At 41.0% G+C, this 24943-nt stretch overlaps 1 protein-coding gene across 1 annotated transcript in view; it reads right to left on the bottom strand.

Moving 5' to 3' along the window:
* ccdc83 (coiled-coil domain containing 83) overlaps positions 1–24943 on the bottom strand; it is a 70605-nt gene that overhangs the window by 25117 nt on the left and 20545 nt on the right. The window contains exons 5-7 of the mRNA XM_072577721.1: positions 22863–23030; positions 16073–16164; positions 11779–11847 (exon numbers count right to left, since the gene is read on the bottom strand). Coding sequence (XP_072433822.1) covers positions 11779–11847; positions 16073–16164; positions 22863–23030 — 329 coding nt within the window. The remainder of the gene's footprint in view (positions 1–11778; positions 11848–16072; positions 16165–22862; positions 23031–24943) is intronic.

Below are 24943 nucleotides of genomic sequence, written 5' to 3'. Positions count from 1 at the left end.
GTAAAAGTTTCTTTCAATACATAAGAAACAAACGACAGACAAAAGTAGACATTGGGCCACTTCAAACTGATGCTGGAAGCCTAGTGATGGGAGATAAGGAAATAGCAGGAGAACTTAACAGTTTTCACAGTGGAAGACAGGAGTAATATCCCAACAATTAAAGGGAGTCAGGAGGCTGAGTTGAGTATGGTTGTCATTATAAAAGAGATAGTGCTAGAAAAGCTAAAAAGTCTTAAAATTGATAAAATCTCTGGCCCCGAGTTCTGAGAGAGGTGGCTGAGGAAATAGTGGAGGCGTTGGTTGAGATCTTTCAAGAGTCACTGGAGTCATGGAAAGTCCCGGATGATTGGAAGATCGCGGTTGTAACCCCATTGTTCAAGAAAGGATCAAGACAAAAGATGGAAAATTATAGGCCAATTAGCCTAACCTCAGTTGTTGGTAAAATTCTAGAATCCATCATTAAGGATGAGGTTTCTAAATTCTTAGAAGAGCAGAGTCTGATTAGAACAAGTCAACATGGATTTACTAAGGGGAGGTCATGCCTGACAAACCTGTTGGTATTCTTTGAAGAGGTGACAAGTAGGTTAGACCAGGGAAACCCAGTGGATGTGGTCTATCTAGACTTCCAAAATGCCTTTGATAAGGTGCCACACGGGACGCTGCTGAGCAAGGTGAGGGCCCATGGTGTTCAAGGTGAGCTACTGGGATGGATTGAGGATTGGCTGTCTGACAGAAGGCAGAGAGTTGGGATAAAAGGTTCTTTTTCAGAATGGCAGCCGGTGACGAGCGGTGTCCCGCAGGGTTCAGTGTTAGGGCCACAGCTGTTCGCATTATATATTAATGATCTGGATGAAGGGACTGGGGGCATTCTAGCAATGTTTGCCGATGATACGAAGATAGGTGGACAGGCAGATAGTACTGAGGAAGTGGGGAGGCTGCAGAAGGATCTAGACAGTTTGGGAGAGTGGTTCAGGAAATGGCTGATGGAATTCAACGTGAACAAATGCGAGGTCTTGCACTTTGGCAAAAAGAATAAAAGCATGGACTACTTTCTAAACGGTGAGAAAATTCGTAAAGCCATAGTACAAAGGGAAGGGAGTGCTAGTCGAGGATTCTCTAAAAGGTCAACATGCAGGTTGAGTCTGTGATTAAGAAAGCGAATGCGATGTTGTCGCTTATCTCAAGAGGGTTGGAATATAAAAACACCATTGTGCTACTGAGACTTTATAAAGCTCTGGTTAGGCCCCATTTGGAGTACTGTGTCCAGTTTTGGTCCCCACACCTCAGGAAGGACATACTGGCACTGGAACGTGTCCAGCGGAGATTCACACGGATGATCCCTGGAATGGTAGGCCTAACATATGAGGAATGGCTGAGGATCTTGGGATTGTATTCATTGGAGTTTAGAAGATTAAGGGGAGGCTTAATAGAGACGTACAAGATAATACATGGCTTGGAAAGGGTGGATGCTAGGAAATTGCTTCCGTTAGGTGAGGAGACTAGGACCCGTGGACAGTGCCTTAGAATTAGAGGGAGTAAATTCAGAACAGAAATGCGGAGACATTTCTTCAGCCAGAGAGTGGTGGGCCTGTGGAATTCATTGCCGCAGAGTGCAGTGGAGGCCGGACGCTAAATGTCTTCAAGGCAGAGATTGATAGATTCTTGTTGTCTCGGGGAATTAAGGGCTACGGGGAGAATGTGGGTAAGTGGAGTTGAAGTGCCCAGCAGCCATGATCGAATGGCGGAGTGGACTCGATGGGCCGAATGGCCTTACTTCCACTCCTATGTCTTATGGTCTTATGGTCTTACGATTTCTCATGCTATTCTCGAACCTTGATTCATTACCCTTGCACACCACCTCTATGGTACTCCTCTTGTCCTACCTTCCTTCTTGCTACAGGCGAAGGTACTCACTACTGTGGGAATCTCCTGGGATTTCTGGCATGGCGCAATTTTTAAAGCCTATTTCCTACATTCCAATCAATGAGTTTGGTGCCTGTCCCTGCCTACAAAATGTCCTGGCAAGTGTATTACAATGAAAGAAGACTGTGCACTCCAAGAAGCTGCACTAATATGGACAGCTATAATTGTAAGTGGATCAGGCATGTTCCATAAAGGGATGGTGAGGCTGGTATGTCCAATGCCAATGCCCATGGCTGGGTGTGTGGGCAATCACTGCCTATTGAATTTGCTCTGAGATATTAGTGACTGATGACCAACAGTCTAGTTTCAATCTGATGGTTGGGAGATTGGGAACTTGCATATCAATAAGGTGAGGTTGCGTAACAATAGCATGTTAATACAAATGGTTTTAAATAGGCCTCTGGCTATTCACTAATGAGATTTTTGTCTCATGGATCAAGACTTGGTTGGAAAATCAGACCTTTTCTTCTTGTTGAGAATCCCATTTCTGCAAATCTTACTCTATCTTTCTAACTGATTTGCTGATGCTTCGTTGTTCAGGGGCTGGGTAGATTCCACACAAAACGTTTATGGACAGTGAAGATATTTAGCAGCAATAACGCAAGTGGTACATTACTAAAAACCCAGCTTCACTTTATTCCATAAAATGTAAAAAATACAAGAAATTTTCCAGCAAGTCTAGAATTGAGAAGTGCATGTTTAATCAAATTGTGATGGCAATGCAAAGTGAAGTAGTGTCCTGAAAAAAAGGGCAGCCTGAAGTGAAGGGCAACCCCAAGGTGCCCTGCAATCATCTGTCATAAAGGTATAGTTTAATGCAGGGGGTCAAAAGAAACAGAAATAGCATAACATTTGGAAGTGAATCTAGATAAATCAACGATGGAGTTAAGTAGGATTTAGTGCAGATGAAGTATGAAATGGCAAAAGAACTAGAGTTACGGAAGCTTGATATTAAATTCCAGGAAGGAAAATTAACAAATGAAGAGAGAATAGAAATGAAAGCTTTGAAGAGAGAAGTAAATTAGGCAGCGGGATTTGGGTAAAGGCTTTGTTTACTTGAACTGGGAATGACTGGCAGATTGGACAATGATTTCAATTCATTCCCTGAATTTTGATTTGACTAGGAATATTTACCTTGCGCTTAAAATCAGTGTAAAAAGAGCTAAATGGTAATTTGTGTCCAGAATAAAGGTTCATTCTTTTGCAGAATATCTTAGTCGGAAAACCACTAGCATGAACAGTCTTCTGACTATGGAACAGCTAATACTTATGTTTCAGAACAAACTCATATCAATTCTGGATTTTCAAGAGAGGGTGGAATTTCTGCTTCCTTGAGAGGCATGGATAAGGGCAAAATAAGGTGAGAAAATGCAAGTAAAAATGAAAAACCCAGCAAGTCAATATCAGGGAAAAGCTATTTCTAATTATCTTGAGTTCAGAATCTTGTTGATGACTGGTAACTACCTTATTTCTGTGCATTTGCATCCCCTTAAAAATCAAAATTTCTTTATTTCTATGTAGCTTCCAAATTGCCTTTCCTTCTCAGAGAGTCTAGTTATCGTAAATTCCTGACATGAACATCAGAATGAATATCTGGCAATATGCATATTCCATGGACACAATCCTCTTTTACCCTTCCTTCATGCAAGTCAGCAACAGCAAAGCCACCAGATTCATATCACCATCTGCTGTGCTGTATGATTCTATGACCATGGCTGCTTTCAGACCAACTCTCAACTCCTTCAGCCAGTCAAGACCTTATTTTGGAACTCTGGAATACAATTGGTTTTGATATAACATGATAGTTCCATTTTTGTGCAATCTCATGCACCATGAAGATCACGCAATACCGCACCATTTAAACTAATGGGGCCAGAATTGCACCATAGCCAATACAGGTAAGGAAAGTTCATGTTCTACAAATAATGCTTTATATCCTTCAATCGTGTTAAAGCCAATTTGTGTTGAAGAAATATGCATTCTAGCAGAACTGATTGTACTGACGACTTGCACTCCTCTGCCAGGTTACATACCAAAACAAACATACAAGTCATGCATTTAGTTAGGATGCATCTTCTTAGTGCTTATTCACTTTATAGTTACTTGAAGGCTGCCAGCCTCTGTGACTTGCACGATGCCTGATGCTTTCTGCAGTCAAGGAGTTGGTCATTTGTCAAAGATGAGCAATACATGCTCATTACAACTGCTTTCACCTTTGGGACGCGTGAAGAGGTGCTCATCTCTCACTCATTCTGACAGCGACAAAGACCATTTAGACTTTGATGGCCAAAGCCTGCTGAGAGTGCCTTGCTCAGATTCAGGCTTATTCTCCTTGGCTTGGACACCTACAGTCTATGGAATCATAAACAAGGAGAGGTGGAAGGGCCAGGCATCTGTGGAGAGTCCTAAGGGGGAAGCTTCTGAGGTCTACTGATTGGTGCATGCTGATAACAACTGGTCACCTGAGAGGAAGGGGTACTTGGAATGTGATTCATAGAATCCCTACAGTTTCCAAACAGGCCAATCAGCCCAACAAGCTCACAGATGACCCTCTGAAAGCATCTCATACAGACTCACCCTCCTACCCTATTCCTGTAACCTTTCATGTCCCATGATTAATCTACCTAACCTGCACATCTCTGGACACAATGGACAATTTAGCCTGGCCAATTCACCTAACCTGTACATCTTTGAACTGTGGGAGGAAACCAGAGCACCTGGAGGAAACCCATGCAGATGTGGAGAGAATATACAAACTCCACACAGAGTCACTCAGGGTTGTAAATTGAACGCGGGTCCCTGTCACTGTGAGGCAGCAGTGCTAAGCTCTGAGCCACTGTATTGCCCCACATCCTTCACTCTCACCATGCCAGTGTTGTTGTGTATCAGTGCCTATAATGATGGTGTGCAGGTCCATGCACCTGTCTTACACACAATCCTGGATCTGGATCTCCATAATGGGAATCAGCCTGTTCTTAGAGGCAGCCAGCATGTATTGATAATGCTGGTGAATTCCTCCATCCTTTAATAAGCTTTCTAAGAGCCTCTAACAAACCCGTCTGATGTTCCTGTGGCTGTTTCTGAACTTTGACTAAGTCACTGATGCCGAGAATAGGGACTCATCTTCCTGCAGCTAAACAGGTACCTACTCTCCAGCAATCCTCGAAGTGTCACAGACATGGAACATTTCTTCCTTGAGCAACTGTGCAGATGTGTAGGTGATGCTCTCACCAGATTGTGCTCCTGAGTAAACACTGAGGTGAAAGTCTTTGAGCTGGAGAAGGGTGCAGGTGAAAGCCTTGATATTGCATCCTTTGAGGGAATAGTGGCTTCCTCTTCACATGAGGAAGTGGAGATGAGGGTCTTTAGTGCTGACTGCCTCAGGAGGGAGCTTTACTGGGAGCTGGTCGTACCCACACGAGAGGGAATTAGTTGTTGGATAAAAGCTGATGCCAGTTAAGAATGAGTGTTCCTAGTGAGTGAGTTGGAAATGCAGAGGACTAGATGGGTTATTATTTTGGGAGAATGAGGTAGCTAATAGCCACTGTGTGGATATGATGCATGCAATAGTGAAAGTTATTATTCATAGGCCTTAATGAGAGGCATGTGCAGTAATTTAGTTAAAGTGAGTAGTGACTCTGTGAGAGTGAGGCAAGAGAGAAAATGGTGGCACTTATCCTTGTGGAATGCAGGTTCCCACATTGCTGAACTGCTATGCCCAGTTCTGAATGGCAGTGGATAACTAAACAACTCACTGGAGACGAGGTTCCACAAATATTTCCCAGAGAAAAACTGTCACTGGTTAGTCATACCTGGCACAAAGGAAGTTGGTTGTGGTTATTGGAGGTCAGTCCTCTCAGCTCCAGGACATCTCTGCAGGAGTTCCTCAGGGCAGTGTGCTAGGACCATCTTCAGCTGCTTCTTAAAGACCTTCCTTCCATCCTAAGGTCAGACATAAAGATGTTCTCTGATAATTACAGAACATTTAACACCATTCGCAACTCATCAGATACCAAAACAATCCCTGCCCAAATGCAGAAAGATCTCAACAAGTGACAAGTAATAATTTGTGCCAGGCAATGGCAATATCCAATAAGAATTTAACCATTTGCCCTTGACATTCAATACTGTTATCATAGCTGATTCCCTCTCTATCAACATCCTGGGGTTTAGCATTGATCAGAAACTGAATTAGAGTCATAGAGTCAGAGAGATGTACAGCATGGAAACAGACCCTTTGATCCAACCTGTCCATGTTGACCAGATATCCCAACCCAATCTAGTCCCACCTGCCAGCACCCGGCCCATATCCCTCCAAACCCTTCCTATTCATATACCCATCCAAATGCCTTTTAAATGTTGCAATTGTACCAGCCTCCACCACTTCCTCTGGCAGCTCATTCCATACACGTATCACCCTCTGCATGAAAACGTTGCCCCTTAGGTCTCTTTTATATCTTTCCCCTAAACCTATGCTCTTTAGTTCTGGACTCCTCGATCCCAGGGAAAAGAGTTTATCTATTTATCCTATCCATGTCCCTCATAATTTTGTAAACCTCTATAAGGTCACCCCTCAGCCTCCGACGCTCCAGGGAAAACAGCCCCAGCCTGTTCAGCGTCTCCCTGTAGCTCAGATCCTCCAACCCTGGCAATGTCCTTGTAAATCTTTTCTGAACCCTTTCAAGTTTCACAACATCTTTCTGATAGGAAGGAGACCAGAATTGCTCACAATATTCCAACAGTGGCCTAACCAATGTCCTGTACAGCCGCAACATGACCTCCCAACTCCTGTACTCAGTACTCTGACCAATAAAGGAAAGCATACCAAACACCTCCTTCACTATCCTATCTACCTGCAGCTCCACTTTCAAGGAGCTATGAAGCTGCACTCCAAGGTCCCTTTGTTCAGCAACACTCCCTAGGACCTTACCATTAAGTGTATAAGTTCTGCTAAGATTTGCTTTCCCAAAATGCAGCACCTTGCATTTATCTAAATTAAACTCCATCTGCCACTTCTCAGCCTATTGGCCCATCTGGTCCAGATCCTGTTGTAATCTGAGGTAACCCTCTTCACTGTCCACTACACCTCCAATTTTGGTGTCACCTGCAAACTTACTAACTGTACTTCTTATGCTCGCATCCAAATCATTTATGTAAATGACAAAATGTAGAGGACCCAGCACAGATCCTTGTGGCACTCCACTGGTCACAGGCCTCCAGTCTGAAAAACAATCCTCCACCACCACCCCCTGTCTTCTACCTTTGAGCCAGTTCTGTATCCAAATGGCTAGTTCTCCCTGTATTCTGTGAGATCTAACCTTGCTAATCAGTCTCCCATGGGGAACCTTGTCGAATACCTTACTGAAGTCCATGCAGCTCACATCTACTGCTCTGCCCTCATCAATCTTCTTTGTTACTTCTTCAAAAAACTCAATCAAGTTTGTGAGACATGATTTCCCATGCACAAAGCCATGTTGACTATCCCGAATCAGTCCTTGCCTTTCCAAATACATGTACATCCTGTACCTCAGGATTCCTTCCAACAACTTGCCCACCACCGAGGTCAGGCTCACTGGTCTATGGTTCCCTGGCTTGTCTTTACCGCCCTTCTTAAACAGTGGCACCACGTTTGCCAACCTCCAGTATTCCGGCACCTCCCCTGTGACTATCGATGATACAAATATCTCAGCAAGAGGCCCAGCAATCACTTCCCTAGCTTCCCACAGAGTTCTAGGGTACACCTGATCAGGTCCTGGGAATTTATCCACTTTTAACCGTTTCAAGACATCCAGCACTTCCTCCTCTGGATGTCTTGAAACGGTTAAAAGTGGATAAAATTTTGAAATAGCTTTATAAATATCGTGGCTACAAAAGAAGCTCAGAGGCTAGGAGTTTTGCAGTAAATTCTCATCTCTGTTTCAGAGGTCATAATTGTCCTATAGCACAGAAGGAGCCCTTTCAGCCCGTTGTGTCTGCACTAGTTCCTCAAATGACCCTCATTACATCGTTCCTATAACCTGCTTTCCTCCATACTATTGCATATTATTTTTATTCAAAAAACCAAAACAAATGCTTCCATCACACTTTCACACTTTGCTGCAGTGCATTCAATACTCTACTTGAGTGAAAATCTTAAATGTTTCAATAAGGTCTTGTCTCATACTTCTAAATTCCAATGAGTACAATTCCAACCGACTCAACTTCTCCTCATAAAAATAATCCCTCCATACTTCTAGACTGACAAATCAGTATACCTTTCTTTCAATAAGAGGGACAAAATGGTTTTAACGGTCTTCCATCTATGGCCTGACAAATGCCATGTATAGTTTTTGCTGGACCTCCCTACTTGTATACTCCATTCTCTTTGAGATAAAGGTCAACATTCCAATTGCCTTCCTTATTACCCACTTAATGTGGATTCTATAGTTTCATAATTCATTTACTAGGATCCAAAAATTCTTCCGGGCTGCAGCTTCTATGGTCTTTCCTCATTTAAATAATCTCTTCTTCCTGCCAAAGTGCATAAGCTCACCATTTTTCCAAATTGTATTCTACCTCATTCAACCTGTGTATATGCTTATGTAGACTCCCTGTTTCAACTTTACTACCTGCCGTTCCAAGTATTTTATCATACTTCTCGACACTACAGTCACTTCCCTCATCTAAGCCATTAAATTACATTGCAAATGATTGTGGCCCCAGCACTGATCCTTTTGGCACACCACAAGTTACAGGTTGCCATCCTGAAAATGCTCCCTTCATCCCAACTCTTTGTCTTTCATTGGTTAACCAATCCTCCATCCATGCTAATATTACTAGCCACAATACATTATTAAAATCACAATTTCTTTTTAAATAGCCTTGTGTGTAATCCCTAATGAATGCCATTTGGAAATTCAAGTATATTACATTTGCTGGTTCTCCTTTATCTACTCTGCTTGTTACCTCCTCAAAGAACTGCAACACATTTTTTAGGCATGATCAACTCTTCATGAAGCCATGTTTACTGTATTTGATTATACTGAGTTTCTAAATGTTCTGCAATTACATCTTTTATAATAGATTATAACAAGTTATCAATAATAGATGTTGAGCTGACTGGTCTACAGTTACCTTTTTTTTGTCTTCCTCAATTTTTGAGTTGAACTGTTGAATTGGCAGTTTTTCCAATCTTCTGGGATTTTTCCAGAAACTAAGATTTCTTGGAAAGATTACTACCAGTGCATTCACCATATCTGTAGCTATTTCCTTAAAAATACTAGGATGCAACTCATATGATCTGGGGACTTATTATTCCTTTGTTCCACTAGTTTTTCCAGTAGTTGTTCTCTCGTGATAATTAATACTTATTTATTGCCACTATTCCATTTAGCTCATTAGTCATTTATTGTTTTTGCAATGCTATCAGCATCATTTCTATGAAGACTGATATAAAGTATTTCTTCAACTCATTTGACATTTTCTGCCTACCCACTAATATCTCCCCAAACTCATTCTCTAAGGGGCCTGTACTCATTGTTGTCTCTGTCTTTTTTTCCATATATTTAGAGAAGCTCTTACTGTCCATGTTCATGTTACTTGCTAGTTTGCTCTCATAGTTTGTTTTTCTCTTTAGTGGTTTTTAAATCTTCCCCAATTCTTTGCCACATTGTTTTTACTTTTAATTTAACTTCTCTGTTTATCTTCTTCAATTTATCCCTTTCCTAGAATCCTCCTCCTTCACTGGAATATATCTTTGCTATGAGTCATGAAGTAATTTTTAAAAAAGATTTACCATTGTTCATCAACCTTCTTTACAATTTCTGATCAAAAATAGCACGTAGGATGTTGATATTGGGAACTCAGGCACGGTAGTATCATCGAATGTCAGGGAGATGGTTAAATTATTTCCCACTGGTGATCATCACTATCTGGCACTTCTGTTGCTTAAGTGTTGCCACTTATTAGTCCAAGCCCACAAGTTGACCAGGTCTTGCTGCATATTGACATGGACTGCATCATAAGCTGTGGAGTTATGAATGGTGCTGATCATTAACTGTGAACATCCCACTAATGATCTTATGAAGGGGGGAAGGTTATTGATGAAGCAGCTGAGGATAGTTGTGTCAAGAACTTATTCTGAAGAACTCCTGTAATCATGTCCTTGGTCTGAAATGATTGACCTCCAACAACCACTAACATCTTCCACTGGGCTGAGTATCACTCTATTCAATGCACAGTGTTCCTCTGATTCCTACTGACATCCAGTGTGATGTCAGTCTTCAATATTGGAGAGATAGATTGTTTTTAACTGGGAAATAATTTGGTAGGCTAGAGAGTATCAATATCTCCAAGAGGTCTGAGTGAACCCATTGAGGTAAGACAAATTCAGCTTTCCAGGAGTATCTTGGACTTTTCCCATAGATTTGAATCCCATACTGGGAAGATGGAATTTAAATTCAATTAATAAACCTGGAATATAAAGCAAATTTCAGTAATGGTAATGATGGAAACTATTAGCTATTGTTGTAAAAACTTATCTTGTTCACTAGTGAAATCCCCATTCCTACACACTCTAGCCTACATTTGACTCCAGCACCACAGCAATATAGTTGACTCTTAAATGACCTATGAAATGGCTAAGCAATATTCTGTTCATGGACAGTTAAGGTTGGGAAATAAATGTTAGTCTTGTCAGCAATGACCATATCCCATGAGAGAATTTTAAAAACTTAGTGAATCCAATAACCAATTTTGGGCACAATCTAATTTTTATGCTGATGTATTCTCAGATATTGCAATGAAATATCACAATAAATAATAATTACAGCAGCACTGAATTTTTATTAATATTTTTAGTCATGAAATATTTAGTTAGCTCTGTAGTTTGGATATTTATCCAAAAATACAGTAGAGCACAGTACAGGCCCTTCAGCCCTTGATGTTGCATGAACTTGTGCAACCAATCTGAAGCCCATCTAACCTACACTATTCCATTTTTCATCCATATATTTATCCAATGACCATTTAAATGCCTTTAAAGTTGGTGAGTCTACTACTGTTGCAGGCAGTGCATTCTATGCCCTTACTACTCTGAGTAAAGAAACTATCTCTGACATCTACCCTATATCTATCACCTCTCAATTTAAAGCTATGTCTCCTCATGCAAGCCATTACCATCTGAGGAAAAAGGCTCTCACTATCCACCCTATCTAAATTTCTGATTATCTTATATGTCTCAATTAAGTCACCTCTCAACCTTCTTCTAACAAAAACAACTTCAAGTCCCTCAGCCTTTCCTCATAAGACATTCTCTCCATACCAGGCAACATCCTAGTAAATCTCCTCTGAACACCTTCCAAAGTTTCCACATCCTTCCTACAATGCAGTGACCAGAATTGTATGCAGTACTCCAAGTGTGGCTGCACCAGAGTTTTGTACAGCTGCAACATGACCTTGTGGCTCTGAAACTCAATGCCTCTACCAATAAAAGCTAACACATCGTGTGCCTCCTTAACAACTCTATCAACTCTGGCAACAAGATCCTCAATGCCTCTTCTTTATGCAGCTTGAATCCATTAACTCGATATCTTTGTTTAGTTAGGTATGATTGTATCTACTGAAAAGTCTTTTTCCTCTGATTGCAAATCATTCAAATAGATGATTAACTAATAACATTCTGCAGCTCACCAATATCTAGGCAATAGGGTTTAAATGATCGGTGGTCTTGCCATTGGACTCCAAGGTGTAAGCTTTTGCACATGGTCTAGAGAGGAAGTAGGCTTATGTGAAAAGAGTCTGTTGTGTTTAATACTTATAGATATTAATTAAAGAATGTAAGATGAAGTTAAAATAAATTGTATAATATTTGCTTACCTCTTTCTTTAGCCATGCATTTTCCTTTACTTGTTGTCGAGTGTATTTACCCATATAATTTACAGCATTCTGGACAGAAGAGCAAGTAGTTTTCAAAGAATCACATTGACAGATTGCTATATATTCATAACATAATTTGAATCATAGTAACCAGTTTAGACCAGTAGGAGGGCGAGTAGCAATAGAAGAAAAAAGTATCAGCAGAAACAGCAGCAATCAAAACAAGATAAACATAAAATGATAGTCCCAGATATTTCAGTAACACAATGTGGAAGATCATTAAACTAGCAAGAATACTGAACTCCAGGATTGAATCACATAATTGATTACTGACTGTACATGAAAAAGTATATTGTAAACATAAATAATTTGATAGCATCATGGATTGGAATTTCCAGAAAACCACGTAGGCCATTATTCCAATGTAGTAGTTCCACTGAATTCTGGCATGTCTGATTTATGCTGATTTTATTTGCTACGATCGTAGTTAAAATGGACTATCAGTATTCAACATTTTAATATCTGAGAATTTCATGGACAAAAAGCAATCTTTTTAAAAGGACAAGTAGTGACCTAAAGTAGTTGCCATGTTCGTACTTAACAAGTTGAGGCAGCTCATGGAACCATTAGTAGAGAGGATCAGTTTGAGCCAAAGTTAACATTGTTATAAAAGGGTGCTGAAACCCAATTCTGTGTCTCCTAGTTGATCCACACATTTCTATAAGTTACACATTGCGTTGAAAGTTTGCCTGTAGAGTATTCGGCTTGGAAAACAATGAGCATACTCAGGAATATACAAATGGACCTTTATCAACAGCTACTTAGAGTCAGAGTCATAGAAATATACAGCACGGAAACAGACCCTTTGGTCTAACTTGTCCATGCCATCCAGATTTCATAACCTAATTTCGTATCATTTACCAGAATTTGGCCCATATCCCTCCAAATCATTCCTATTCATGTACCCATCCAGATGCCTTTTAAGTGCTGTAATTGTACCAGCCTCCACCACTTCCTCTGACAGCTCATTCCAAACATGCACCACCCTCTGGGTGAAAAGGTTGCCCCTTAGGTCTCTTTTGTATCTTTCCCCCCTCACCCTAAACCTATGCCCTCAAGTTTTGGATCCTCCCACCCCAGGGAAAAGACTTTGTCTATTTATCCTATCCATACCCCTTTTGATTTTATAAATATCCATAAGGTCATCCCTCAGCCTCCAATGCTCCAGGGAAAACAGCCCCAGCCTATTCAGCCTCTCCCTGTAGCTCAAATCCTCCAACCCTGGCAACATCCTTGTAAATCTTTTCTGAACCCTTTCAAGTTTCATAACATCCTTCCGATAGGAAGGAGACCAGAATTGCATGCATTATTCCAAAAGTGGCCTAACCAATGTCCTGTAAAGTCACAACATGACCTCCCAACTCCTATACTCAATGCTCTGACCAATAAAGGAAAGCATACCAAATGCCTTCTTCACTATGCTATCTACCTGCAACTCTACTTCCAAGAAACTAATGAACCTGCACTCCAAGATCTTTTTGTTCAGTAACACTCCTCAGGACCTTACCATTAAGTGTATAAGTTCTGCTCTGATTTGCTTTTCCAAAATGTAGCACCTCACATTTATCTAAATTAAACTCCATCTGCCACTCCTCAGCCCATTGGCCCATCTGATCAAGACACCGTTGTACTCGGAGGTAACCTTCTTCGCTGTCCACTGCACCTCCAATTTTGGTGTCATCTGCAAACTTACTAACTATACCTCCTATGTTCACATCCAAATGATTTATATACATGATAAAAAGCAGTGGACCCAGCTTGTGGCACACCACCCTCTGTCTTCTACCTTCGAGTCAGTTCTGTATTCAAAAGGCTACTTCTGGGCAAAAAATGACTGGGAAAAATAGACTTAGAAGCAAGAATTGGAAGAATCTCCATCTTCAAGCTAATAGATCAGTGTTTGGTGGGGGAAAAAAAAAGCAACCTTAAAAAAAGTCTTTCACCAAGAAGTAAAAGTTATTTGTATACCATTTTGAAGAAAAAAAAAGGCAACAGCAATACAATTGTTTGTCAAGGTTTCATTTTTACAACTGAAGGAACCTAAAAAACTTTAAAATACAATTGTCTGTATAGATAATCAGCATCCTAAATTTTTAAAGCTTATTATCTTTGTGTGTTAGATATTGCATCTTTTTATTTTCCATGTGTTTAATAGATGGTAAAAATCCACTTTCACTCAAAGCCTTGGAATGGATTCTCCTTTGTTTTTGATCTGGATTTGGTTGATTAAGTTTAACTGCTGTGTGGTAGTTGCATGTTTTTAAAAAATATGTTTGTTGCAACTGACCATGATGGAGTTATAAAAGGGAATTAATTACCCACTTCACCTAATCATAAAAAGTTCCTCAGAGTGATTTTAGGTTTAATCATCTTCAGCTGCCTCATAAGGTCAGAAGTGAGGTGCTTGCTGATGATTGCACAATGTTCAGCAGCATGAAAAAATCCTCAGATACTTAAGCAGTCCATAATCATTGCTCAAAGGTTTTTGTCTTGCATTCATCAGGAGTAGAATGTAAAAAGCAGACTTCGGATGCTTGGCTTACATACCTGGCATCACACCTGCACTGAAATTCATATATCAAATTATTATTTTGTGTGGCTGGCAAAATGTCAATTTGGCTTGACTACAGCATACTGTTAGTGGGGAAAATCACTCAATGGCGTATGGCATATTATTAGTGCAAGACTGCAAGCTATACCTGCTGTTCAAATTTTTGACAAACTTCAATCTGAGAGAGGCTGGGCACATGGTGGACGTAGACCCTTTCATGAATTTTTGAAATTTGATCAGGATTTCTGTTATCGTGCAGGATATTTTTGATTTGCCCTAGCTCAGTGTCAAGCTTACTCAATGAGCAATGGCTATGGCACTGTCCAGGAGGTTGCCAATAGTAATGTGTGCGACTACAGAAATCCCAACACACGCATCGACCAGTACATGCAAGCTTCTGATAGATAATAGTTGACATTGGCAGACTGTACAATTAATATATTGAGGAAAAGGAGCTTATTTGACTGACCATTGAAATGGGACAATTTGAATGCAATATGGAGTTTATTGAGCTGTGTAAAGAAATTCTTTGCAGCTGTGAATTCAAATATTGCAAATATGTCACCTACACATTGGAAATATGCAAAGGATAAGAGTTTAGAAGTCATTCCATTGAAGATGCCCTACTCATGGTATGGTAGTAAGGCCTGGAGGGGATCCCATGGCAACGCCACCTATTTGGGCATAGATAATGTCACTGAAACAGAACTCAATTGCATGGGCAACTAAGTTTGTGAATTGGTTGACCACAGATTTAGGTATCGGTGGCACATCTAGATTGCTATGATATCGTGACATATTCTTTATAAAGTATTATTTAAACAAGCTGGTAATCTATCATGGCGTTATGGGTGTGTGTCTTAGGCTGTTTTGTCCAGTGACAGACTTTGATTTGTTTATTCAATCAGGAGCATGTATTCGGGAATACTCAGCATGGTAACCGCTTCTTGACTGTTTCATAGGTATGTGACTACAGCTCTGAATTTGGACCAAACAGCAGAAACATCCTGTCTATGCAGGAGAAAACATCTCTCCTCTCCCTTCTGTGAGTAGAGAAAACAATAGAACTTTCCAAGCAGCTAGGACTTTGGAATAGTGGGGCTTAATTTCCACCCCCCCCCCCGGCCAAGTGATTTGTGACTATGCTTAGATCAGGTTTACAAAATACAATTGAGTGCTAACTGAAATTAGTTTTAATTAATTTAATTGATTTTAATGTGAATTCAATATTTACTTTTATATTCAGAACATTGTTAAATGAATGTCATAAAACAAAAATAACTAATAATGTTATTGACTATAATTGTGAAAGTATTTGAAGTTAACTATTACAAATATATAAATAGTGATTAAAAATAGAATAGTGTACACATTTGAACTATAACTCTTATTTGGAAATCTTTGGACTGCCACTACCATCATGTAACACATATGATTTAATTTCCCAGAATATTTTGGTGTTTGATCAGTGAGGAAGTATTGAGGCAAACAACAATGATTATCAATAATGCCAACACAGCAAACTCCTGGGCACAGTATGTTCTGTTCAGTTTCACCATCTTTAATTTCGAGGAAAATTGTGAGCTTTCGTATTATATTTAAGGAGTTAAACTTATGCAGCACAAGCACTGCAATACATAGCTGTGCAACAAGAACAAAATAGAAACTGATCATTTTGGTTACCTCTGCAGCCATTGCCTTTTTCTCATCCATTTGTTCCTTCATTATTCTGTCAATTTCTTCCTTTGCTCGAGCTAAGGCTCGATGAAAGTGGTCTTTTAAAAACACAGAAAAGGTTAAAAATGGAAGAAAATACAACCCAGCTGCCTAATAACCTTTGGTAAATGAGTATAGTGCTACTCCATATGGCTCAGGAAGATCCCATTTACAGTGCCTTGCATATACTGAATTATCAAATGATTTTCCTCATCTGCAGCAACATAATTGGAGAGGAATTAGCACTCCAGCTGTGAACTCCAGTCTTTTGCCATGCTTACATATGATAAGTGGCCTACTAGACTATATGACACAGTAACAGTCTCACTTTTGAAATTGTACATTATAGTCAGTTCTGATATAACGTGATAGTTCCATTGTCGTGCCACATTGTGTTATAAGAAAACTGCACAATAGCCATGCCATTTAAACTAATGGGGATGGAATTACATTATACCCAATACAATTAAGAAAAGTTTGCTTTCCACAAATAACGGTCTAAATCTTTCAATCATGTTAAAGCCAATTCGCATTGAAGAAATATGGGTTATAGCAGAACCGACTGTACTTAAAATCAGATCTTTCAGATATGTTTCATTCACGAGCAGTGTGAATAAGGGTGAAAAAGTTGAGGAATAAAATGGCAAAAATTGAAAAACAAATTTTCAATGACAATAAATTTTTGGTTTTACTTTTAGGGTTTAAACAATAAGTTCTGAATCTTGTTACTGAGTGGCAGCTACCTTATTTCCATACACTTCCATCTCATTATTAGCTAACCATTCTTTATTTGTATACAGCTCCCACTTTTCCTCTCCTGTCTTGAAAAACTAAAAGGTCAAATCCCGACATGTAAGACTGGGCAATTGCTTGGCAGCAGTAGCTTGCCACTTGCTTCAGCAGACTTTCAGACAATTCTGTCTTCAGAACAATGTCCCTGCATGCACTTTGGACAGTGTCCTCTTCCACTGTTTGTTCAAGCAGGTCAGTACCAGAAAATTGGTCTTATCACCTCATCATGATTAATTTTGGAGCAACTAACCTACCACTCCAGGCCTTCAGATCTTCATGGACATTCATGATTTTCAATCCTCTGGAAGGTCATGGATATGGTCATTTGCCCACATGGACATCTACACACATCTCATTCACCTACCTAAATTAATCTTACACTATAAGACGACCAAGGAAATACAAACAGGAGAAGGTTATTAAGCCCCTCAAACTTGCTCCACAATTCAATAGGATCACTCCTGATCCAACATTCCTCACATCCGCTTTCCTGTCCTTTCCCTGTAACCTTTAATTTCTCGACTGATCACAAATACATCTGTCTCAACCTTAAATATACACAAGGACTCTGCCCCCACAACTCTTTGTGTGTTCAAAGACTTACAACTCTCTGACAAAAGAAATTCCTCCTCATCTTAGTTGTAGTTTGGCATTCCTTAATTTTGAGCTTGTACCTTCTAGTCCATGAGGGGAAACGTCCTTTCAGTATTTATCCTGTCAAGTTCTTCAAGAATCCTGCATTTCAATGAGTTCACTTCTCATTCTTTTGAATACCAAAACGTAGAGTCCCAACCTGTTTAACATTTGCTCACAGGACAATCCCTTTTTTTGTGCCCACTTAGACTCTGCCAACCTCTTACTTGCATTGTTTTTCAGTGCAAAGGGAATGGCAGACAATGCACTGTCAATGCGGGCTAGGTATTATGCTGTACGGCACCTTGCTTCATCAATGTTATACATACAGAATGTGCTCGGAGCATTTAGGACAAACACACTGCAGTTACTTTAACCAAATGGCCATTTCTGTAATTAGAGGTGCACCTTAGTGAGATCAAGTGGGACTACAATCAGTCAGGGGATACTTATATGCCCAATCAAGGCAATGATTCAATTCCTAGTGGATTGGCCTTGGTCAGCTAGGTGGTGAATTCTATCATCATCCAGTCCAAAACTATTTCTTGCTAATGTACTTATTCCACTTTGCACTCACATTGTGTATCACCTTAGTAACCTATAGAGTCATACAGCACAATAGAGTCATACAGCACAGAAACAAACCCTTCAGTCCAACCAGACCATGCCAACCATAATCCCAAACTAAACTAGTCCCACCTGTCTGCTCCTGGCCCATATCTCTCCAAACATTCCTTATTCATGACATATCCAATTGTTTTTTAAACATTGTAACTACTCGCATCCACCAATTCCTCTAGACGTTCATTCTGCACGTAAACCACTCTCTTTGAAAACAAAATTACACCCATATCTTTTAAAAAAATATTTCTCTTCTCACCTTAAAATTATGCGTCTTAGTCTTGAAATTCCCCACCCTAAGGTCCCCTCTCAACCTCTCCACTCTGGTGAGAAAAGTCCCAGCCTATCCATCTTTTCCTTATAACTCAAACCTTCAATTCTTAACAACATCCTGGTTAATCTCTTCTGAACCCTCTCCAGCTTAATAATATCCTCCATACAACAGGGAAACCAGAACTGGACACAGTACTCCAGAAGAGATCTCACCAACATCTTGTACAATTTCAACATAATGTCCTAACACCTATACTCAAAGGTCTGAGCAATGAAAGGAAACATGCTAAATGCTTTCTTAATTCCCCTATGTGTGATGTAAACTTCAAATAATTATGCACCTAAACCCCTAAGTCCCTCTGTTCTAAAACACTGCCCAAAGCCCTACTTTTAATTGTATCAGTCTTGTCTTTGTTTGTTTTACCAAAATGCAAACCTTCAATTTACCAAATTAAACTCCATTTGCCACTCTCCGGCCCATTGATCAAGATCTCTTTGTAATCTTAGAATCTTCTTCACTATCCACTATACCACAATCTTGGTGTCATCTGCAAACTTACTAACCATGCTTTCTATGTTCTCATCTAAATCATTTATATAAATGACAAACAAAAGTGGACCCAGCACCAAACCCCATGAAACACTGCTGGTCACAGGTCTCCAGTCTGAAGAACAACCCTCTATCATGACGTTCTGTTTCCTGACGTTAAGCCAATTTTATATCCAACTGGCAAGCTCACCCTGGAAATCCAAATATACAACACCTACAGGATTCTCATTATCCACATTGCTTGTTACATCTTTAAAGAACTTTTAGCAAATTTGACAAACATGATTCACCCTTCATAAAGGTTTTGACTTTCCAAATGTTTTGTTATTATTTCAATATTAGATTCCAATAATTTCCCAATGACACATGGTCTGTAGTTTCCTACTTTCTGCCTTCCTTTTTGAAGCATTTTTCTAATCTACTGGAACCTCTCCTGCATCTAAGGAAGTTTGGAATATTATAACCAATGGATCCACTATCCCTGCCACTACTTCCTTTATGACCCTAGGATGTAAGCCACCAAATCCTTGGGACTTGCCATAATATTGGTCTTTGTTGCAAAAGGATTTGAGTACAGGAGTAAAATTATCTTTCTGCAGTTATATAGAGCTACTTGAAGTATTGTATATAGTTGGGAGAAAGTGAGGACTGCAGATGCTGGAGCCCAGAGTTGAAAAGTGTGGCGCTGGAAAAGTGCAGCAGGCCATGTAGCATCCGAGGAGCAGGAGAATCGACGTTTCAGGCATAAGCCCTTCTTCAGGAATGAGGCTGGTGTGCCAAGTGGGCTGAGATATAAGGTGGGGGGGGGGGAATTTGGGGGAGGCGCACTGGGAATCCGATAAGTGGAAGGAGGTGAGGGTGAGGGTGATAGGCCGGAGAGGGGGTGGGGGCAGAGAGGTTGGGAATAAGATTGCAGGTCAAGTGGGCGGTGCTGAATCCGGGGGTTGGGACTGAGATAAGGTGGGGGGAGGGGAAAAAAGGAAGCTGGAAAAATCTACATTCATCCCATGTGGTTGGAGGGTTCCTAGGCAGAAGATGAGATGTTCTTCCTCCAGGCGTCATGTGGCCAGGGTCTGGCGATGGAGGAGGCCAAGAACCTGCATGTCCTTGGTGGAGTGGGAGGGTGAGTTAATGTGTTCAGCCATGGGGCGGTTGGGTTGGTTGGTGCGGATGTCCCAGAGGTGTTCCCTGAAACGTTCCGCAAGTAGGCGGCCTGTCTCCCCAGTGTAGAGGAGACCACATCGGGTGCAGCGGATACAGTAAATGATGTGTGTGGAGGTGCAGGTGAATTTGCGATGGATATGGAAGGATCCATTGGGGCCTTGGAGGGAGGTGAGGGGGGAGGTGTGGGTGCAAGTTTTGCACTTCTTGCAGTTGCAGGGGAAGGTGACGGGAGTGGAGGTTGGGTTGGTGGGGGGGTGTGGAGGTGTGGACCTGACGAGGAAAGTCGCGGAGGGAGTGGTCTCTCTGAAACGCTGACAGGGGTGGGGAGGGAAATACATCCCTGATGGTGGGGTCTGTTTGGAAGTGGCGGAAATGACGGGAGGATGATACGATGTATCCAGACGTTGGTGGGGTGTAAGGTGAGGACCAGTGGGGTTCTGTCCTGGTGGCGATTGGATGGACGGGGTTCAAGAGTGGAGGAGATGCGGTGGAGAGCATCGTCGACCATGTTGGTTGGGAAATTGTGGTCTTTGAAGGAGGAGGCCATTTGGGCTATTTGGTGGTGGAATTGGTCCTCCTGGGACCTCTCAGTCCCAACCCCCGGATTCAGCATCGCTCTCTTGACCTGCAATCTTCTTCCCGACCTTTCCGCCCCCACCCCTTCTCTGGCCTATCACCCTCACCTCCTTCCACCTATCGTATTCCCAGTGCCCCTCCCCCAAATCCCCCCCCTCAACTTTTATCTCAGCCCACTTGGTACACAAGCCTCATTCCTGAAGAAGGGCTTATGCCCGAAACGTCGATTCTCCTGCTCCTCGGATGCTGCCTGGCTTGCTGCGCTTTTCCAGCACCACACTTTTCAACTATTGTATATAGTTCTAGACCCTTATGTCTGGAGGGAAGTACGTGCCAGAGCTAAAAATGTGTTGGAAAAGGCTGGTGTGCCAAATGGGCTGAGATAAAAGTGGGGAGGGGGGGGGTGGAATTTGGAGGAGGAGCGCTGGGAATACAATAGGTGGAAGGAGGTGAGGGTGAGGGTGATAGGCTGGAGAGGGGGTGGGGGCAGAGAGGTCAGGAAGAAGATTGCAGGTCAAGAGGGCGGTGCTGAATCCGGGGGTTGGGACTGAGAGGTCCCAGGAGGACCAATTCCACCACCAAACAGCCCAAATGGCCTCCTTCTTCAAAGACCGCAATTTCCCCTCCGAAGTGGTCAACGATGCTCTCCACCGCATCTCCTGAAGAAGGGCTCATGCCCGAAACGTCGATTCTCCTGCTCCTTGGATACTGCCTGACCTGCTGTGCTTTTCCAGCAACACATTTTCAGCTCTGATTTCCAGCATCTGCAGTCCTCGCTTTCTCCTGGAAGTACGTGCCATGCAAGGAGTGTATTGGAGAGTTATCAGATTATTCCCTAGGATGGCAGGATTTTCTGATAAGGAAATTTTTAAAGGACAGGATTTTTAATTCCCTAGAGTTTTATAGAATGAGGGTTGATCTAATTGAAACTTACAAACTTCTTACAGAGCATAACAGGATTGATGTATCTTAGGTTGTTTCCCCTGGTTGGTGAGTCTAAAAGCTGGGGGCATCATCTCAGGATAAAGCCATTCAAGCCTGAGATGAGGAAGAACTTCTTCATTTAGAGAATGGTGAATATTTGAAAGCCTCTACCCCAAAGAGTTGTTGAAGGTCAATCATTGAATATGACAGAAATCAGTAGATCAAACTGACATCAAGAGATATGCAGATAGTGACGAGAAAATGGCATTGAGGTAGATGATCAGCTTTGAGTGGCACAGTGGCTCAGTGATTAGCACTGCTGTCTCACAACATCAGACATGACTCCCCGCATCTGCAGAAGTTTCTTCCGAGTGCTCTGGTTTCTTCCCACAGTCCAAAGAGTTGCAGAATAGGTGGATTGGCCATGCTAAATTGCCCATTGTGTCCAGGGAGGTGAAGGTTAGGTGGATTAGCCATGGGAAATGCAGTGTTGCAGAGACAGGGTAGGGAGGTGGGTCTGAGTGTGATGCTCTTTGGATGGTTGGTATAGAATCAATGGGCCCAATGGCTTGCTTCCATGCTGTAGAAATTCTATAATCTAAATGAATTGGCCTAATTGGTTGAATGGCTGTCTCTTGATTCTCAGACACTTAGGGATGAAGGAAGATTTTACCTGACAAGAAGGTGGATTGTTTGAGTAGGCTTTCAGGGTTAAGCAACAATCAGAATATTAACATATGATGGAGCAGACTCCATGATTGAGTGGACTACTTGTGTTCCTAATTTGTCTATTCATATGCTTTTCCTTTCAAAAATGATTCAAAATCTAGTTCCTGAATAACGATACAACTTGGGGTCAACAAGTGAGACATTTTAGGACAGAGCCAGAGCCTGGGGTAGGATGATCAGGGTAAGAAGAAGATCGATATGCAATAAAAATTAAGATTAATAATCCCAATGGTGGGACGGCTAGGCTCAGCAGAAATCAAGATTATGCTTTCCTTGAAAGTAACTTCTGCAGATGATCACTGTCGTAGATACTTTCTAAGTACAGTCAGTACTAGTGGGAAACCTAGGCCTTAGACCTCTTATTTGCATATATAAATAATTACTGCTTAAATTAATTATGACTAGAGGATGCTGACGATTATTTTGGACATTTAGGAAGTCATCTAGCACCTGCCTTAATTTCTGTTCTGAAATGTTAAACATATGACTCTATACCTTCGATTTCACGAAAATTTTTCACCAGCTCCACAAGTTCATTTTCTCGAACCGTAATAATTTTGCGATGTTCAATGCTTCCAACATTCTTGTACTCCAGCCAGTATGCTTTCACTTCTTCCTCCTTCAGAATTTTCTGCTCCACAGCTTTTAAAGAATTCAGCAACTCTGACTCAAACAAAAAAAAATACATTCAGTATTTGTACGAATTCTCAGCTCAGTACACAGCTCTTCCAGTTTGTCAGACAATCACAATCAAGAAGAAATAAGATAAATGTTAATAAAACAGGTACTCAAAGAAATCAGAATAGTTCATTCAAGAATTTGGAGAGAAGAAACGTTGAATAAATAAGTGTAATTTACATTTGAAAATTTCTTATTTGCAAACAAAACAAATGCTTCCAACAACATTGTTGTTTGTGAAGGATTAATGTATCAATTCAGCCCCTCTTATGGTTCCTAATTCCTTCATGGGAGGAGGGTGTCACTGGCTTGGCCAGCATTTATTGTACATCCCCAGTTGCCAAGAGGACAGTTAAGAGTGAACCACATAAGTCTGAGAGTCTGGAGTCACACGTAGGCCTGACCAGATAATGATGACAGGTTCCTTCTCAAAGGGCATTAGTGAAGCATATGGGTTTTTCTGACAATTGACAATGGATTCATGACTCTTAATGCCAAATTTTTATTTAATTCAAATACTACCATCTGTCATGGCCAGGATCACACCAGGGTCTCTAGAATATTATCTGGGTCTCTAGATTAATAGTTCAGTGATAATATCACAAGGCCATTGCCTCTCCAAAGGGCAAATACATACCTGTCTGGGCTGGAGAATCTGAGCTATGAGAAAAAGTTGATTAGGCTGGGTTATTTCCTTTGGGCAGTGAAGGTTGAGAGGTTTAAACTGAATTTGCAGGGGATTGGGGCACAGAGTAGTTGCAAGGTCTAATCAGATATAGAAGGAACACTAGGACAGTGCAGTAGGTGGAGAACAAATGGGCAGGGTAAATATATAGGAGGTCTAGAAAACTAAATTGTATCTACTTCAATGCATGGAACTTGACTGGTAAAGCTGATAAGAGCATTGATCAGCACATGGGAATATGGTAATGTTGCAATTGCCGAGACATGGTTCAAAGAAGGACAGGACTGACAGCTCAACATTGCAGGGTATTTGATTTGATTTGGTTTCATTTATTGTTGTCATATGTACCGAGATACAGTGAAAAGTTGTGTTTTATGTGCTCTACAGGCAGATTGTACCATACAAAGTGCATCAGGCTAACAGACAATGTGCAGAATATAATGTTAAAGCTGCAGGGACAGAGATCAGAATTAACATTTGAGAGGTCCATTTAAAAGTATGATAACAACAGAGAAAAAGCTGTTCTTGTATCTGTTCATACTTGTAGTCAAAATTATAAATCTTCTGCCTGATGGAAAAAAGTGGAAGAGAGTATAATCAGGGTGAGAGGAGTCTCTGATTATGTTGGTTGTTTTCCCAAGACAGGAGGAAGTACAGATGGAGTCAATAGATGGAAGGTTGGTTGATATGATAGCCTGAGCTCTGCTCACGACTCTCTGTAGTTCCTTGCGATCTTATGAAGGACAGTTGCCATACCATGATGTGGTGCATCCAGATAGGTTGTTTTCTATGGCACATCTATAAAAATTGGGAAGAGTCTTTGTGAATATACTGAACTTCCTTCACTTTCTGAGGAAGTAGAGGTGTTGTTGTGCTTTCTTGACCATCACATCAAAGTGATATAGAAGTTTTAGACACGATTGGGTGGGAAGTCAGAGGTGGGAGCATTCCATTATTGATAAAGGAAACCATGAATACAGTAATGAGGATAAAGCCCTGGAAGGGTCTTCAAATTAGGCCATTTGAGTACAGCATAGAGATAAAAAAGGGATGATTACTTCACTGAGTTTATAGTATTGGCCTCCTAAGAATCAGAGGAAGAAAGAGGAGAAAATATGTAGGCAAATCAGAGGAAGGTAAGAGAGATATAATGTTATAATTGTAAGGGACTTTGCTAACATTAACTGGGATCACCTTAAGTGTGAAAAGATTA

Source organism: Chiloscyllium punctatum, chromosome 9 (assembly GCF_047496795.1).
Source record: "Chiloscyllium punctatum isolate Juve2018m chromosome 9, sChiPun1.3, whole genome shotgun sequence".
Taxonomy (NCBI): Eukaryota; Metazoa; Chordata; class Chondrichthyes; order Orectolobiformes; family Hemiscylliidae; genus Chiloscyllium; species Chiloscyllium punctatum.
The sequence above is the reverse complement of the archived record's forward strand: the minus strand, read 5'-3'. Positions and strand labels throughout refer to the sequence as shown.